Here is an 18,809-nt window from a genome sequence, read left to right as displayed (position 1 = left end):
CAGTGTTTTCTTCTCATTTTCATTTTTGAGAGGGGTCTCAGGTAAACCAAGTTGACCTCAGACTGGCTTTGTAGCTGAAGATGGCCTCCCACTGTGGTCCTGTTGCTGGGGGCAGCTGTAGGCATGTGAGACTGGCTTCAAACCCAGGGTCTCCTGATGACCTAATGGGTTACTGCATAGACACCAAGTAATGTGTGGGTCGTTTCGATTTTGTTCTCTTTATTGCCAACCATCACTGTGAACAAAGAGGAGCTCTAACCTGTACAGCCTTTGATGTATTAGGTTAGTGAAAAAGGAATTGATGAATTGACCGTGACTTAGAAGTTATAAATAGGTTCAGACATCTTTATTAATCAAATCAGGAGCCATTGTGTTCACAACATTAAAAACTTATTATTTTTAGACACATTTTGAGGACAAGGCCTTGCTGGGTAGACCAGGCTGGAACTTTCAGTCTCAGCCTGAGTGCAGGGATTAAAGCTGTGCCACCACAACCAGCCAGGCTCACTGCTGTATTCTGTGTGTGTGCTTGTTGGTCTTCAGACATGCTGCACTGCATGTGTACCTGGTGCCCTCAGAGTTCAGAAGAGGGTATGAGCGGCCACGTGTGTGCTGGAATCTAACCTGGGACCTGGAAGAGCAGCTGCTACTCTGACTGCTGATTTGCCCGGTGCTTGGAAAAGTAGTTGGTTGGCAGAACCTTGGGTGGTTATGGTTGGCAAGGCCAAACTCGGAGCTTAGTGTGTTCAGTGTACAAGATGCTGCTGTAGACATGGCTCATTCCTTAGCGTGGAGAATCAGGTCCTTTCTGTTGGGCAGTGCTGTTGCAGTGTGGAGCATCTCTTGCGTTTCCTGGTCTCATGGTGTGTAGAAGGTGATTGTGGATGAGCTTGGCAGCAGGCCACCAAACTGGCGCAGGTTTGGCTTTGGAGACTCTCACTGTTCCACTTGTTACAGGTCACAGTCATGTGACTGATGACAGGTTCATTTGTACTGTATGTACAACGGTTCATACAGTCTTTTTTTCTTTCTTGGTCACTGCATAGACACTATTTTAGGAACATTTGCACTTCCAACTTGCTTCAATATTGAGTGGACTTTGAAGGTCCCTATGGCATTCTTTGACTGCTGTTTGTTTCAACATGATAGCATTTCTGGTCCAAGTATGCTGATGATGTGGGTTGCCTTCTCTGCTTCACGGCCCACTTTGAACTCAAGATGACATGAACTTGTCTAACCCATTTCCGTGTTAGAGAACAAATATAGGATAGCAAGCAATAATCCTTAGCAAAATAGATAACAGAACAATTCACTGTTCACATAGTCAGCATTTATTAAAAATGTGTTCAAGTTGTCAGGTGTGGTGGTGTATGCCTGTAATCTCAGCATCTTGGGAGGCCGAGGCGGGTGGATTGCTTTGAGTTCGAGGCCAGCTTGGTCTCCAAAGTGAGTTCCAGGACAGCCAAGGCTACACAGAGAAACCCTGTCTTGAAAAAAAAATGTATTCAAGTACATGACATTTCCACATTGAAATGTCTCTGTTGGTATTGTACATCCTAGCATGAAAACCTTCCAGATTTATGTTTAGCTTTTAGAATGTTTGCTGTCTATTGCTGTGGAATCACTCTGAGAGAAGCTGTTTCTAATTTCTTTAGCTTCTTAATCTAGCCAGCTTCTTAGGGATGTGTCAGATTATGTGTTCTTGCAATAAAGCAGGTTCCTGCCATCCCAGCTCAGACAGTGGAGGCTGAGGGTCTCAAGTGGAGGCTACCTTGGGCTTCCATCCATAGCCTAACCTGTCTCAAAAACTGCATCATTGCAGTCATGGTGCTGTGTGTGAAGCTCTGGGTTAAATTCCTGGAGCTGTACACAGCACCCACCCAAACAGGCAAACAAACCTATAACTTCCTACCCAGAGTTAAAGATCCACACTTGTTCTCCTGGAGTCAGCCTAGGTCTGTGTGTGTGAGTGTGAGTGTGAGTGTGTGTGTGTGTTTGTTTTGAGATGGTCTTGTGTAGTCCCAGCTGGCCTCCAACTAGCAGATTTGCTTCCCTTTGCTACCTAAGGGCGGGCTTAAAGCTGTGTTAGATGTTCTTCATTGTTAGAGCTTTGTTTTTGGATAGCCTCACATGGAGCCTAGGATGGCTTTGAGCTCCCAGCAAGTGCTTTCTAAACACTGACTTAACCAATCCTATGTACTAAGGGAATGAGCTATACTAGTAATTTTTAGAGTTGTTTTTATAATTCAAGCATAGAGTGCTAAATAATAATTCCAGCAGGACTCCATGGAGTATGACTGAAATCCCAGCCAAGAGGCAAGAAGGAGTTAGAGGCCAGCCTGGTCTACAAAGTGCTTCCCAGGACAGCTAAGGCTACACAGAGAAACCCTGTCTCGAGCCCTCCAGTCGCCCCAAAAAAATAAAAAAAGAAAATAATAATAATAATAAAAAAAAGCAACACTTGAAGACTACTAGAGTTGATGTATCTTTTTAAGTTTTTTGTTGGAATATCTGCCAGGTGGTGGGGAAGATGAGTTGAGAAGTTGAAAGATATTTTATATAGCTTGTTCTACCACCCTGTGTAAATAAAGCTTTTATGTTGGTTGGATCAGGCTGTTTTATATTAGGAGTATTGAGAGGAATGGTTGTTAACCCATAGTTGAGGTCAACATGGATCTGTGATTACTTGTCGGGGTTTCTCTGGAGGTAGGCGTGTGTCCCAGAGTTTGAAATTGTTGATGTCACAGTGCTGGTGCCTGCTAGCCTGATTTTATTGGTTCATCCTGCCCAGTGGGATCTGTCATTTTGTAAATGCTGGGCACTAGGATTCAGACATGAGAATGAAGTTGAATATGGTGGCTTGCCTCTATGATTCCAGAGCCCTGGAGGCTGAGGCAGAGAAAAGTAAATTCAAGGCCAGCCTGATAGACCTAACAGGTTCCAGGCCAGCCAGGGCCACAAAGAGAACCTGTCTTAAAAATAGAACAAAAAGCTGGGTGTGGTGGTACATGCCTTTAATCCCAGGGGCTTTTGGATCTCTGAGTTCAAGGCCAGCACTCGCTTGTGCTGTCTCTTGTAGGTCTCTCTCCCCCATGTCTGCATACATATCATTCAGTTTTATTTGAGATGCATTTATGTCATGTAATGGTGGCATCCACATGAGTTCATGTTACACTGCTCTTTGTGTTTGCTCTTGTGGCTAATCCTTATTGAAGTGTAGTTAACATTCTGTCTAATGAGTGAGCTGAAAGTGTTGGCTGAATGTAGTCACCACAGTGAAACAGGAAAGAATTCTGCAGCTCTTCATTCACTCTCTCATATGTTCTGACTGCAGCAAGTGGTTCCTGCCTTCTTTTTTCCCCAAAGATTTATTATATATACAGTTTTCTGCCTGCATGTGTGCCTGCAGGCCAGAAGAGAGCACCAGATCTCATGATAGATGGTTGTGAGCCACCATGTGGGCGCTGGGAATTGAACTTAGGACCTCTGGAAGAACAGACAGTGCTCTTGACCTCTGAGCCGTCTCTCCAGCCCGGTTTCTGCCTTCTTAAGCACAGTTGTATCTGGTCAGTATATTATTTAGGAGTTTGTTCTTTGATCATTTAATGCATGTATACAATGTCCCAACTGCCCTGACCCCTGAGTTCAGCAATTTTCAACCTGTGGGTCTTGACCCCTTTGGGGGTCGCATACCAGATACCCTTCATATTAGGTATTTATACTATGATTCATAACAGTAGCAAAATTGTAGTTATACAGTAGGTACGAAATAATTTTATGGTTAGAGGTCACCACAACATGAAGAACTGTACTAAAGGGTCACAGCATTAGGACGGCTGAGGACCACTGTTAACTAGTGCTGCGGAGTTGTGGGGCCATCTTTTCTGGTCTTTAAAACAGTCTGCTGTAACCTTGGCTGGCCTGGAACTTGATATGTAGATCAAGTTGATCTTGAACTTCAGTTCTGCCTTCCAAGTGCTGGGATTATAGCTGTGCTTGGCTAATTTCTTTCTTTTTTTTCTTTGCTAAATGGTATGCTGGCATTGTGTATTTACTTAAATCATTTGTTACTGCAAATTAGTTTTTACTGTAATTGAAAAAGAAGCTGTTACACTCACAGAGGGCCAGGAGAGGTGACTCAGCGGTTTTTTGGGAGGACAGATGTTTGGGAGCTTGCAGTCATCCTTGACTCCAGTTCTAGGGTAGTCTGACTCCCTCTTTGAACCTGAAGGCGTGTACACAGACACAGGTGCAGGCAAAACAGTGGTCTACAGATGTTGTAGAAACATTGGAAACGTTAACTTGCCTCTTTTGAGTATGTGTTTCAAGTTAGATACCCAGGACTGGAGTGGCTGAACCGGTTTCAAAATCGAGTACCTTATATACCCATCATACCTTATACCCATCAGAAATTTCTCCTTTTTTTTTTTTTTTTGTTGTTGTTGTTTGTTTTGCTTTGTTTGGTTGGCCTCTGCTCTTTGAGAATGGGTCTCATAGCTCAAGGTGGTCTTGAACTCACTGTGTAGCTGAGACTGGCATTAAAACTTCTGCCCCTCCTCCAAAGTGCCAGGATTGCAGGTGCCGCGATTGCAGGCTGCAGCTTCTCCAGCCAGTCTTTATCACTGAGTACAGCAACAGCTCCAGTGGTTTTTGTGTTTGCCCATTGCTTTGCTCTTTGGGGTCTTCACACTCATTTGCCACCTGGGTTACCCTTCCTTTGGTAATGTCGCTCAGTTGGATTCTTACTGGGGAGTGCTGGGAGCTGTTTGGTTTGTGTTTTTTGAGTACTCCTATGAACTCTGGTCTCGCTCGACCCTGTTCATCTGCTTTACTGGGCTTCACCAGATGGGGCTTTGCAGTTGTCCCCTTGGCCTGTCACCTTTTGATTCCCTTACCAGTGCAAAAGTCCTTGGCGGTCCAGAAGAACAGACTCTTGAGTTGTTTGTTCTGGTGTGATATTAGAGATCTTTGACGCCCAGATCATAAAGATTTTTTTTTTTACTTTTCTATAAATATAACTTATTCAGTGATAATTTCAGAAATGTATATGGTGATATATCCGCCGTGTACATTTTTTTAAATAAATAGGTCTGTAGTTTTATTCCTCTATGGTCAGGGTTGAGGTGACTCAGCTGACGCATGTGCATTCCTGCATACATAAACACAACAAAAAGTATACTTTGAACGTTGATTGTTTTTTGAAAATGGTGTTGGGCCTTGTTTCAACATCATTTATTGGGAGAGGTTTTCTGCCCTGAATCAACGTTTGCACCTTTGTCAGAAATGGGTGCTTTGGAACCATGCCAGCCAGTCTCTCTGCAGTTAGTTCCTCCCACAGGTCTGTGTTTTCCTGTCTCGGTGGGACACTCCAGAGCAAGTCTTGAACTGGAGGATCATCTGCCCCAAAGTGGATTTGGGTTTTCCGTGTCATTTGCATTTAAATTTTAGTATAAATTCATTGCCTGGGCTCACGCCTTTAATCCTGGCACTTGGGAGGCAGAGGCAGGCAGATTTCTTGAGTTCAAGGCCAGCCTGGTCTACAGAGTGAATTCCAGGACAGCCAGGGCTATACAGAGAAACCTCGTCTCAAAACAAAACGAATAAAATTGTCAATTTCTGTAAAGAAAAATCTTGGAATTTGGATTAGTGTTTGACATTAGCTTACTGTTTAAGTTGCCTTTAATTTTTTTTACTGTGTTTTGTACTTTTCAGTGTGATGTTCACATTTAAACAGATAATAAATGTTAAACAGATAATAAATGAGTACTGCTGTATGCAGTGTTATTAAAAACTTAACTCTCCGCCGACAGGTCTTGTCCAATAAGCATGTGGCCCCCGATCACCTGTTACAAATCTGCCAACGCCTCGGCCCAATGCTGGATAAAGAAATCCCGCCCAGCATTTCACGAGTCACTTCTTTGCTTGGTGCAGGAAGGCAGTCTTTGCTACGTACTGCAAAAGGTACCTTAGTTTGAAGAAGTGTCTGCTTTGTACTAATAGCTTACGTTATGACTGTGAAGCTGTGTAAGATTGTGGAAGGTAATGATGCAACTAATGCCATGGACTATATGCTTTGCAATTAGTGTAGGTCGAATTTTATCATGTCTAATGGGTCCTTCTGCACCTCAAAAATTGATAAAGACATAGATGTTAAGTAAGATGCTTGAATTTAAGATGTGATTGAGGTTTTATCAATGTGAGTTCTTAAGTTTTCCACTTTGTAGCTCACTCGTAACTCCAATGGATGTAATTGTATATGTCTATAATAAACTCTTTAAGTACTAGCATTATTTCTTTTGATATTTAGATTTTGAAAGTCCTTTGTTATGGGGGAGAAGTGATTTTTTTTTTTTTTGAAAAATACGGTAGCAGCTTGAAAAACATGCACCAAAAATGTAAACTTGCATGATTTCCTTTTATTTTTTACTAACAATTTTTTTTTTTGGTAAGTTATGTGCTAGCAGAATGTCTGGAAGTACTTTTCTGTGAGACTCATGACTGACGCAGACTAAGCACCCGGGTGTAATCTGTGTGCGCACATGGCACGCTGCTGGCGGGCCCGTGTGCTGGTCTTGATGGCGCACGCCTCAGTTCCATCGCGGTGGTTTCTGTTGTGGCTGTTGCAGCTGGGGTGCTGCCTCATAGACGCTCCAGGCCTGATTGACCTTTCTCAGTTCTTCAACACCCCTGCTGCTTGGTTTCATGCCTGACAGCTTCCCAGCCTTAGTTGCTTCTTGGTGCCCCATAGCCTTGCCACACTGTGGTTCTGATCAGGAAACTGTCCCTTTCACTTGGTAATTATTCTCTGCTCACTTGTTTTCCAGCAGTGGCCTGGTAGCACGGTTCTTTTCCCCTTGGGGCAAGCTCAAGCTTAGTGTTTTGTGATGAGGCCTGTGAGAACTGTCAGACTCGGAAGAGGCTGCAGCGAGGGGCCCTATTTCTGCTTGTGTTTTGTGCTGGTGCCAGAGGAGGCCTTCCGTACACGTGAAACACAGCCTGACTACTAGTTTGGGGCACGTGAGGCTCAGTGGAGCTGTAGGCTCACCTCACTCTGCAGCTCTGAAGTAGCAGAGCACAGGTCTGTGTGTTGGCCTGTGCTCTTCTGTGTCCTGCATGTGGCCAGGCACGTCCTTGGTCCTTTAGTCTGGGTGCCGGCAGGGTTAGAAGGCTTGTGCACTCTGTGCTGTGTATGGCTCTCCTGAAGAGCTACCTGCCTTCCATCCTGAGGTGGGAAGTTACTTAACTTAAACGAATATCAGTTCTTCCTAATGAGCTCAAGGCAAGACAGTACTGGCCAAACAAATTTCAGACCGAATGAATTTGTCAAGTCAGAGATTTTTAGATACATGAAAATATCTTCTTAAAAAATTCTTCACTTTTGAAAACTGGGTCAGCTGTGCTAGGACTGCTCATTTTTAGTGCTATGTGGTACACTGTGTTGAAAAATAAAGTTAACCTCGTATTCCAGCCTTCCTAGTAATCATCGGCTAATCATCTGCAATGACTCTCTTCTGAGGCCCTGGGACCTGAGTCGCTTCACGTGTACATTAGCAGGGTCACCTACCTCACAGGGTTGTTGTGAGGGCCCCGTGAGCCAATGTATGTGGAAAGCACCCGCTGGACTGTAAAGTGCTGTCTGTCAGTGTCACTGCTGCTGTACCTGAGATGCTTCAAGTTTACTCTCAGAAATAGTATAATAAACCTCTGGGCTTTTCTGTTAAAGTATGTTAGCTGGTAAAACTTTGAATAAACAGTTGATTACAATATACGTAAGTATTGTATAAAATCTTTCTTTGGGTTAACTTTCAAGATTTTATGTGTATCTAAAATTCATTTTAAAGACTGCAGGCACACAGTGTGGAGGGGCTCTGCCTTTGCCGCGCTTCACAGAGGAAGACCTCCTGAAATGCCCGTGAATTACGGCTCCCCACCGAGTCTTGGTGAGTGAGGTTGGCCTGTGAGATGCCCAACTGTTTCTTGAATTTCATGAAGACTGTACATGCTGAGAAAGTGCTGGTGGACTGTTACTGCAGCAGTACCAACCATCAGCTTTCTTCCTGACTTATGTGAAAATAACTGAGCAGAATCGTAGAGTTAGGGTTAGCACAGTAGGATTGAGGACAGAGCACAAGTTCTTTGGGTTTCTCAAACAGACCTGGTTACTTACCTTCTGGAAATTGTTGTGGGGTCTTTGATAGTTTTTATGTATCGGCTCCCCCTTAACCATTTCCGTTGTTTTTATTTCCTAGTGGAGATCCATCGAGGAAAACAGCTCACAGGGTGTTCCACTTTTAGCACAGCGTTCCCAGGAACGATGTACCAGCATATAAAGCTACACAGGAGGATTCTCGGACACCTGTCTGCTGTGTACTGTGTAGCGTTTGATAGGACAGGACATAGAATCTTTACAGTGAGTTAACATCTTACTCAACTTGGTGCCACCTGGAGTGCTGTAGTGCGCGTCACAGTTCTCTCATACAGCCTGGAGAACAGAGATTTTGATCAGGGAGGTCTCCCTCAGGGCCTCGATAAGTGTTTGAAGTGACTGAGCAACATAGTCAGGTCTGTGTTGTTCTGAGACTGGTGGTTCCAGCACCCTGAAGAACCTTGGCGGACCTACTGCGGCGGTGACAGACTGAGGCCTGACAGGACCCTGCCTCAGGAGAGCTGCTGAGCGCTCTCCAGCTCTGTCGGGATATGTGCTGTGCTATCAGATAATACAAAGTATATAACCAGACATGTCCCCTTGAGCCCAGCTGAGACTTAAGGGATGAAGCTACATCAAGATTAATTTTAAGCATATTAATGAAAATATTCCTACTCACTCCCTCAGAATTCCCAGACCATGCTTGCTGCTGATGCTGCTCATGCTTTCGTAGATTAATCCCTGGTTTAGGAAAACAGATTCATTATGAAATAATCTTTCTGTGTCCAAGTGATTATTTGAAAACTATTTATAGAATGTGACCTCCCCTGTGTTTTTAGGAGAAAAAAAAGTGGATTGAAAACGTACTCAGCTATGCTGGGTTATGTGCTTGCCTGGTTTGGGGACTGTAAACTTGAGACTCTTGTTTGCTTATTTGGAACTTGGGTGCTTTCTCCCCTCCAGTGGAGTCCTGGGGATGTAGATCTGTCCCAGTGTAGCTTGCTGACCTGACTTGCTCCTGCAAGGAACTTAGGGTGGGATGTTCTTGGGAGAGAACTTTGTGAAAATAGTACAGAGAAGAACCTGACCAGAAATGATAGGACTTGGAAGACAGTGGAATTGCTCTATTTGGCTAGACAGGGGAGGGTTATCAGTTCATCTGGGTGGTATCATTCTGTTCTTTGAGTTTAATAGATGCTGTGTTAACATTTGTATTGGGGTGTTGTTTTTTCTTAGGGTTCAGATGATTGTTTGGTAAAGATTTGGTCAACACACAATGGCCGCTTGTTGTCTACGTTAAGAGGCCATTCGGCAGAAATCTCAGACATGGCTGTGAACTACGAGAACACACTGATTGCCGCCGGCAGCTGTGACAAGATCATCAGGGTGTGGTGCCTGAGGACTTGCGCCCCAGTCGCTGTGCTGCAAGGACACACAGGCTCGATTACGTCTCTGCAGGTAACGGCCAGCCTAGGACACTAAGCGTGACTTTTAGAACTGAGAAATTGCAAGATGGAAGGTGATTCGTGTGGTTTTGATTTTCAGTTTAGCCCTATGGCCAAAGGACCTCAGAGATACATGGTTTCCACTGGTGCTGATGGGACTGTGTGTTTTTGGCAGTGGGATTTAGAGTCCTTGAAATTCAGGTGAGCGATCCTGTGTTGTAGTTATTGTTCTTTAATATAGTGGTGACATTCTCAGAGGAAATTTTCTTCTTTTGTTCGTTTGTTAGTTACTGCATATGCTTTACATCAATGTCACTGCAACAGAAAAGCTTAAAGGATTTTTTTCCTTTGCTGGTCTCTGTGTAAGCAAATTCAAATAATAGATATGAATTTAAAGTGATAGCAGTGGAGAGGTATTTAATTAGAATGAGGACAATAGCACTGGACCCAGGAGCCTGGGCTGCTGGAGAATTGGCACAGGGTGAGTGCTGTGTACTTAGTGTAGTGATGCACAAGGGGAGCTGAGATTCACTTTATTTAGTTTGTGGAGGACGTAAACAGTAATTAAGGAGAAAAACCATTTTAGCTGGTCTCAGTGTATACCTCTGGCTGTCCTAAAACTTGTTCTCTAACTCACAGGGATGCAGTTGCCTTTTTGAGTGCTGGTATTAAAGCTTTGTGACACTAAGGCAGAAATTGATGAGTGTGTCTTATGTATCTGTTTGCTGTTGTTACCATGTTGGTGAACAGATACTGGAGAGAATACATTCGCAGTGAATGCCGTGTCTGATTTAATAATATACCCCAGCCTCAGTATTTTTCACGAAAACTGCAGATTGATAGAGATGTGTTTTGCCACACATGAACAGGAGTTAGGACTCTAAAAGCCTTTCGTCGACATAGTCACATAGAAGTATGTTGACATAGTACACTTGGGTTTGTCCCTTATGTGGTGGTGTTTGGAGACGGTTTGTGTTGCCATGGCTGTCCTGGACTCACTTTGTAGACCAGGCCGGTCCCGCTTACCCCTGCCTCCCAGAGTGCTGCGATTACAGGTGTGCGCCACCATATCTGGCTTTATGTGGTGTCTGTGACCAAACCCAAACTTTGTCTGTGGCAAGCAAACTCTGTCTGTGGCAAGCAAGCAGTCTCGTAGCTGGACAGTAGCTCCTGGTGCAGGGAACTACTGTCAGTGTTGGTAGGTCTGAAGAACAGTTGAGGGCCAGTGAGATGGCCCTGTGGGTAAAACCTGATGGCTTGAGTCCCCTCCCTCCCATGGTCTCATGAGTGCACCATAGCACGTGTGCCCCCATATATGTACATGTGCACACTCAGTAATCATAGATAAACTGCCAGGGCTTTAATTCAACTGTTAGCATGTATTCTAAAGGCATATATGATCTTCTTTTAAAGTCCACGGCCCCTGAAGTTCACGGAGAAGCCAAGGCCTGGTGTTCAGATGCTGTGCTCTTCATTTAGCGTTGGTAAGATAATACTCGAGGCTTGTTTTTCCTTAGTTATTTTAGCATGTGCTCAGTTAGAAAGGCAACAGGTGACTTCTGTTTTTCATATTATTAGCTCTGACTTACGATTGTTATTTCTGGAGTTGACTGAGTAATTAAATAAATGTGTTTAAATTTGACGCAGGGGAGCTGGAGAGATAGCTCGGGGGTTAAGAGCACTGTCTGCTCTTCCGGAGGTCCCAAGTTCAATTCCCAGTAATCACATAACCATCTATAGTGAGATCTGGTGCCCTCTTCTGGTGTGCAGGCCTACATACGGACAGAACATTGAATAAATAATAAATCTTAAAAAAAAAAATGACGCTGAATCTTGGTGAAATTATTTTCCTTATTTTTTTCTTGCACAGAGGAGTTTTTAAGTTTTGTAGACTAGGCCCAGTGTGGTTTGCTCAGGAAGTGGGTGAAAGGGTTACAGTGAGCTCTGCATCCTGAAGCCTGTTCTCAGGCGGCAGAGCTTGCCCTGTCCTTGTCTTCAGGGACCTGATGCCCAGTGTGCACTGTCTTGTCCGTAAAGCCCGGCAGGAGTGACCTTTTCTCTGAAGCCAAGAGTTGAGCTCTGTACGCTCCTTTAATGAGCTGGGGGTGGGGTTGTGGAGAGAGCCCTAATTTCAGTGTAAGAGAGCTTTCTTTTACACGTATAGACATTTGTTGGTTGGTGTATTCGTTGCAAGCTACACATTTAAATGTTTGCATTTTTGTTTCAGGTGGTATGTTTTTAGCTACAGGTAGTACTGACCATGTAATCAGAATGTATTTTTTGGGCTTTGAAGCACCTGAAAAAATTGCTGAACTTGAGAGCCACACGGTAAGCATTCTTTTTAAAAATTCTCTAAATTTATTAATTCTTTTACTACTAAGGCCAGTTTTACTAATTTTAACTGTTTTCGTCTTCTTTTCATCTTCCTCCTCCTCCTCCTTCTTTAACAGATTACTTTTATTTTAAATATTTACTTTCTCCCTTTAGGCTTTCTGAGCTAGGATCTGCTCTCTTCTGTTTGCAGTTGTCACTCCCAAACTCCCCATCCTCTTGCCTCAGCCTGCCTGTTGAGTGCTAGAGTTACAGGTGTCTGCCACTTGGCTCTACTTCCTTTTCTTTCTTTTTTTAAAATGGTGTATACATGCTGGTCTGTTGGTAAGGTGATATGTCCACATGAGGCTAGAAAGGAGTTGGCTAGATCCCTGGGAGCTGGAGTTGCAGGCAGCAGGAGCCTGCTCCACATGGCTGAATTCTGCGAATTGTACTCTGGTCCTTTCAGAGAATACTATGTGCTCTTAACTGACGAGCTGTCCTTCCAGCCCTACCCTCCTTATTTGTAGAGACATCTGATGAGAGTCAGATTTCATCCATCCAACTATCATCCATCCACCGTCCATCGTGTCTCCATCATCTATCCATTTATCCTATCCTTCCACCATCCATCCATCCATCCTGCCAATCTGTTGTTTATGACAATCTGTATGTGTTTGAATCGTACTCATTCCCTTACACTCTACATACTCAGCTTTTTGGCATCTTCCTCCCAGCCCCAGTCAGGGCCAGTTTGTGCTGCCCAGATGTTCTTGGATGGGTGGCCTTCTGGGAGCATGGTCAGCTTAGCAGTGTATGTGCTTGTAGTCACCTAACAGTTGCTGATCACTTCTCTACTAGGACGTCACTTTGCAGTGGATCCCCCACCATGCTGGGCTTGAACAGCTCTTATACATATTGTCACCTGCTGAGTGTTCCTGTGTGCAGCTGCCCAGCTGTGTCCAAAGAATACCCCTTTCTTGTCATCTGCAGAGTAGTTACACTTTGAAGTATGAAGTCACTTGCATTTCCTTCTTATTTTCTTCAAGACAGGGGCTCTGTTGTGTAGCAATGGCTGCCCTGGAACTTGCTCTGTAAACCAGGCTGTCTTTGAAGTCACAGAGATCCACCTGCTTCTGGGTTTAAAGGCGTGGCCACCATGCCCTGCGTCACTTGCCCGTCTAAGATGTCATTGTTTATTATATATTTCTTCTCAGTGTTGGGCATTGAACTGTGGCCATACATGCTAGCTAATGCTTTGCTGCTGCTGCCCTCTTGCCCTAGTGTGATAGTCTAAGCACATTCACAGCTAAAACAGTTAAAAGTTTAGAGAAGTTGTGTGTTTATAAACCAGAGCTGGGTATGTGGGTCATGTCTCTAATCCTGGCTCTCAGGAAGCTGCCAGTGTAGAAGGAGTACAGGGCCATCCTTAACTGCAGATGGAGTGGCTTGAGTCTACATTGAGCTGCGTGTCTCAGCCTCACCTAACGATGAAGATGTTCAGGTATAGGATGATCTTTACTCTGCTCAGACGATGGACAAAGGGAAAATCATTGCCAGGTCAGGTGAAAGGGAATAATGCATTTTAAAAATTAATTTATTCACTTCCCAATTGTAGCTCTCTCCCTCCTCTCCTCACATCCCACCTTCCCTTCCTCTTATCCTTATCCCCCAACCTTTACCCTTAGAAAAAGAGAGCCTCTCCTCCTCCCCCGCACATCTTCCATGGTGGCCTGGCCAGGGAGCCCTGCTGTGGGTGGGGGTAGGGGGGAGTGATTGTAAAGCATACAACAGACAGCTCCCATTCCCCTAGGGAACCCACGTGGAGACCAAGCTGCCCATCGGGTACATATGTGTAGGGGCCTAGGTCCAGTCTATGTGTGGTCCTTGGTTGGCTTTAGCCCAATTTTGACTATGACAATCTTAATGGCTCATACTCAAAGCTATTCTTCTAACCAAGGTCATGAAGTTAGAATGCTCTTTGAATGTCTAGTAAGCTAGCTGTTCTAGTAAGCTAGCTGTTGTGGGTTATTAATATTTATTGTTGATTTATCTTTTAGTTAACCAGCAGTTATTCCTAAACCACCTGTATACCCAAATCACCACACAGAGACTGGGATTTATTTAATTAACCTAGAGCACAATGCTGGGCAATAGTCACTCTGTCCTAAACCTCCAAGCCTGCATAGTTTCTTACCATTTAGATTTCCTTCATTATACTTGCTTTTAGTCATATCTTAGGTACTGCTCATCCTCCTTGTGGTTCATCCTCCTGCCAACCTCTGTTCTTGTCCCTTCATTCCCCTCCTCTCTGGACCAGGATGTCCCACCCTATTCTCCCTATTGCACAGCACTGGCTGGTTGTTTTATTGACAATACAGAGAACAAATGGTGGCACGTTTACACAAACTTGAGACAGGTGATGCTTAGCATAAACACCATGCAATGTTAGGATTGAAAGCAGATAGTGGGGTAGAGAAATCAGCATGTGAATGAATGGGTAAATTGTAAACGTTCCATAAGAACATTATAGCATCAGCTAGCTGTTGTTATTAGTATTTTAGAGTATTGTCAAGGGCTAGGTTTTCTTTAATGGAAAGTGTGACTGTGCAGGATGCTTACTGGGTAAAGTGCTTTTGTGCAAATACAGAGACGTGAGTGTGCACCCTGCTGGAGGGTGGAGACACTCGGGGTGTCCTTGAAGCTCCATTTTGCTACCATGGTACTAGGTTCCGGGAAAGGCTCAAATGTTTAAGGTAGGGGTGGGTAGGGGAAGACACTCAGTGTGTACTTCAGGCTTTCATGTACATTTGCACACGTATACTCAAAACAGGCTACATACACAGCAAGAAAACATTTTAAAACTTAAATTAAAATCAATTGTATACATTTAAGCCTACGTGTTTATGAACGACTTGTTTGCCTAATACCCTTTGAGGACTGAAGAGGGTCAGACTTCCCTGAAACTGGAACTACCCACGCGGTCGTGAGAACCGTGTGTGCCTTAGGAACACCAGTCCTAAGCAGTCCATATTCAGAGCTTATGTAATGAGGAGATAGGTTTAGGTCGTGCTGAACGACATGTTTTGTTTTGTACATCTTTTTGGCTTCAATAAAGCCTGTTGTGATCACATTGCGCATGTTACCTTTCTTTGCTTTCTAAGTGTGCTGTCATTTTAAATACAGCTATAGTTTGGAATGCCAGTCTTTATCTTTGAGTGTGGTTCTCTTGAAAAGTCTTAGTACTCTCAAGGGACCTCTAGCGGCTTTCCGTAGGTGTGACACAGATAGAGTGATTGGCCAGGTCAGGGATTGGTTTGCTGTTAAACCAAGGTATTCAGTCCTTGGAAGCAAGGACTCTTTATGTACCCAATTGTTTTCCTGTTTGCTTTTGTCTTTTAGGACAGAGTTGATAGTATATCCAGTTTTGTAACAGTGAATTGATGTAACTTAGATAATCGTTTTCCTATTTGCTTTTGTTTCTTAGGACAGAATTGATAGTATCCAGTTTTGTAACAGTGAATTGATAGAATGTAAGTAATAGTTTTCCTGTTTGCTTTTCTCTCTTTAGGATAAAGTTGATAGTATCCAGTTTTGTAACAATGGTGACCGGTAAGTGTTCACTGCATCTCTGTGTTTTCCCGTGTATCAAATAACATCACTTACTGCTCTAGTTAGGAAATACTGCCTTACTTCACATTATTATATGCAGTTTAATTTTTCTTTTGGGATATAATGCACTTGGAATGATGGCTTCAGTCTGATGGATGTATCACTGCACCAGCTTGGTGGTGGTGGTTGGTCCTGATGCAGAGCCTGCCTGGTGCGTGGTGGCCAGCGCTCTGCTGCTGAGGTGTAATGCCATCCTGTACTTTCTTCTGATACTGAAATCTTTGCAGCAGTTTTGGAAACATCCCACTGTCCTGTTGACTATTCTGGTTTGACCTTGTGCATTGCAGTGCTCTTCAGCAGTGAATGAATAGAGCATGCTGTGTGAGAGTTAAGAGCTGGGTGCCTGCTGCTGGGATCAGAGTAGCTCTTACCTGGAGGGTGATTCCCAAAAAGGCTAAGAACAAACTGAAAGTTCTTAAGGGCAAGGATTTGATACTGCACATGGCAGCTGCCTTCTGCATGTAGGATACGGCCGGTTTTAAAGCTTGAATTTCATAGTTTATGTTCAATGTCTGTTAAGTTAAAGAAGGACAAGCTTAAGATGGTGTTTCTGGTGCTGCCAGTCTTCCCACATCTTTTCCCCCCTCTTGAAGCTATATTTCCCCCCTCTTGTATTAAATTGTTTTTCCAAAACTCAATGTGTTTATGAAACAACTGTGTTTATAGCGTATTCTGCTTTGTAAATCTGGGTTGTCCTCCCCATCCAGCCATGCCCGAAGAGTCTGACTAACCCTGTAGATATTGTCAAGACTGCCCTTTAAATCTGTATTTCACTTGCTGTTAGAGCTGGCACTTGGTAGCCAGTGTGTGAGTAGAGTTTTCTAATGTCTCAAGGTTCTTAAGTGGCAGCAGAGATGGAACAGCGCGGATTTGGAGGTTTGAACAGTTGGAATGGAGAAGCATTTTACTGGATATGGCTACCAGAATCTCAGGGTAAGTCCTATGATGAGTAACTTGTCTACGTGACCTGACCATTGTGTGTTTTATAATACTTCAGTCTGATAGCTGAATTAATGAAGGAAAGTACACATGTATATTTATTACTTTGACCAAATTTGCCAGAAAATAGAGTAAGGGAGAAAGGATTTATTTTGATTCATAGTTTGAGGGGCTTCAATCTATCATGGAAGGGGGGATGTGGCAGAGCAGGGTGGTCTACACTGTGTTGGTTCAGGAAGCAGAGAACAGAGGGACAGGGAATAAATAGCCCAGGAGAGGACGTAGGCCCTATGACATGCATGCATGCATGCATGCAGTGAGCTACTGCCTCTCACTTGGCCTCCTACCCTCCCCATCTCCCAGTGCTTCTGTCATATGAACCCGTTGTGTGATTAGCCAGCGTCCTCATGGTCTCCATAGCTATAACTGTCACAGGCACCCAGCCAGGTGTTCTTCAGTCAGGCACATGGAATGGACCTTCACGTTGTCTGCCTACTGTTACATTCTTTTCAGGATTTGTGTTTAAAACCTCCAGTGTAGCGGGGAATCCCAACCAAGTTATTCCCAGTGTTTAAAATTTACATTTTTAAAGATGGGATTTTAAAAAGAATTTCACTGGTTGTGGAGGTGCGCATCGCTGAAGGAGGTGGAGGCAAGCCTGCCTCCATCTTTCAGCCAGGTGTGGTGCATGCATGCCTATAATCCCAGCACTCCGGACCTCTGTGAGTTTTGAGGCCAGCTTGGTCTACAAAGTGAGTCCAGGACACCCAAGGCTACACAGAGAAACCCTGTCTTGAAAAAACCAAAACAACAAAAAGGAATTTGATATGGGTTGCTTGGAACAGACTTTTTCCCCCCCCCCCCCCCTTTGGTAGCAGAGTGTTGGCCCAGGTGCTGAGAGTACAGGACTGTGATGTTTACCTTTGCTGCCTGGCTAGAATTTATTCTTATGTGTTGCTGGTTAAAATACCATGACACAGAGCAGCTTAGGAAAGAAAGGGCTTATTTGACCTATAATTTACATTCCATTGTGGGAAAATGATGACAGGAACTCTAAGGAGCTGTTCACATTCACTGTCGAGCAGGGGAGAAGAAATGCCTGCATGACTGCATGTAGCTCAGTATTTGGGTCCTCTTAGCTAACATAGCTCAGGATTTCTGCCTAGGGAATGGATGCTGCCTGCAGTGGCAGATGTGCCAGCTCCAATTAAGGTAACACCTCATCTAGACAGTCCCTCATTGAGACTCTTCTCCTGAGCCAGTCTAGATTGTGTCAGGTAGACAAATCTCGCCACAGTACCCAAGGTTGGCCTTTGCTGCTACTGGTGCTCTACTGCTGGTTGCTCCCCCGGATATGTATAAGTAAATGAAAAACAATGATGACGACAAAAAAAAAAAAAAAAAATCAGACGCTCTCTTGGAGACTGGAAAACATAATAAGCGAATATAGCTTGTTATTAAATTTTTAAACCCTACCCAGAGTCTTATAAAGTGGCTTTGATGCTGTGTGTGGTGGTACATACTTTAATCCCAGTCCTGAGGAAGCAGGTGGATCTTTGTGAGTTTGGGGCCAGCCTGGTCTACATAGTTCCAGGATAAGCCAGGGCTACATAGAGAGACCCTGTCTACCCTCACCCCCCCAAAAAATAACAAACCTCCCAAATGGTGGGTTTTGAAAGATGTGTATTATTCTCTGCTTTATCTGTCTGGTTATTTTTCTCTTTTATTCTCATGTAGGTACCTGTTCCAAAGCTTTTGTCATGCCTTAGTTTCCTTCGTGTCCCCGTGATAAAATGTCCTGACAGAAGCCGCCGAAGTGGCGGCAGAGATTGAAGTGGCTGGCCACATTGCCTTCATTGTGAGGGCAGAGAGCCGTGGCTCAGCTCACTTCCTGCACTTTTAGCAGTTTAGGGCTTTTTTTTTTGCCAGATCTCTGGAGAAACAGTTGACAGAAAATTAGCAGTCAGTTGTGGGGTGGGGACAGGAGAACTTCGTGTATTTATAAGTGGCAATCGAGTCCTAGGTCCCGCCCTGGCTGTGTTACTTGTAATTACCCTCTCCCCTGGCTTTGCCCTAACCTCTTGAAGGTAGTTTATTAGGGATAAGTGGACACATACCTCCCTACCCTCTCTCCGCTTTCCTGCTGGTCTCATGTAGCATAAGCTGACCTTAAACATACAATTCTCTCCTCCACTTCCCACCTGCTGGAGTCGCAGGCTTTTCACCACCATGTGTGGTTTTACGGCTGGTGATCAAACCCACACTGAATGCGAGATGCGCTTTGCCAGCTGAACTTC

General features: G+C 44.1%; 1 protein-coding gene across 3 annotated transcripts in view; it reads left to right on the top strand.

The window, feature by feature from the left end:
• The window catches only part of Brwd1 (bromodomain and WD repeat domain containing 1), an 87,733-nt gene that overhangs the window by 7,115 nt on the left and 61,809 nt on the right, over positions 1-18,809 (top strand). For 2 of the 3 annotated variants that reach the window (XM_060370813.1, XM_021662189.2), the window contains exons 5-13: positions 5,811-5,961; positions 7,842-7,940; positions 8,250-8,410; positions 9,383-9,604; positions 9,692-9,792; positions 11,005-11,075; positions 11,819-11,919; positions 15,473-15,513; positions 16,408-16,506. In XM_060370813.1, the coding sequence (XP_060226796.1) occupies positions 5,811-5,961; positions 7,842-7,940; positions 8,250-8,410; positions 9,383-9,604; positions 9,692-9,792; positions 11,005-11,075; positions 11,819-11,919; positions 15,473-15,513; positions 16,408-16,506 (1,046 nt within the window). The other variant, XM_060370814.1, reaches the window with a different exon arrangement.

The sequence above is a fragment of the Meriones unguiculatus genome, chromosome 17, assembly GCF_030254825.1.
Source record: "Meriones unguiculatus strain TT.TT164.6M chromosome 17, Bangor_MerUng_6.1, whole genome shotgun sequence".
Classification (NCBI taxonomy): domain Eukaryota; kingdom Metazoa; phylum Chordata; class Mammalia; order Rodentia; family Muridae; genus Meriones; species Meriones unguiculatus.
This window is presented reverse-complemented; position numbering and strand designations above follow the sequence as displayed.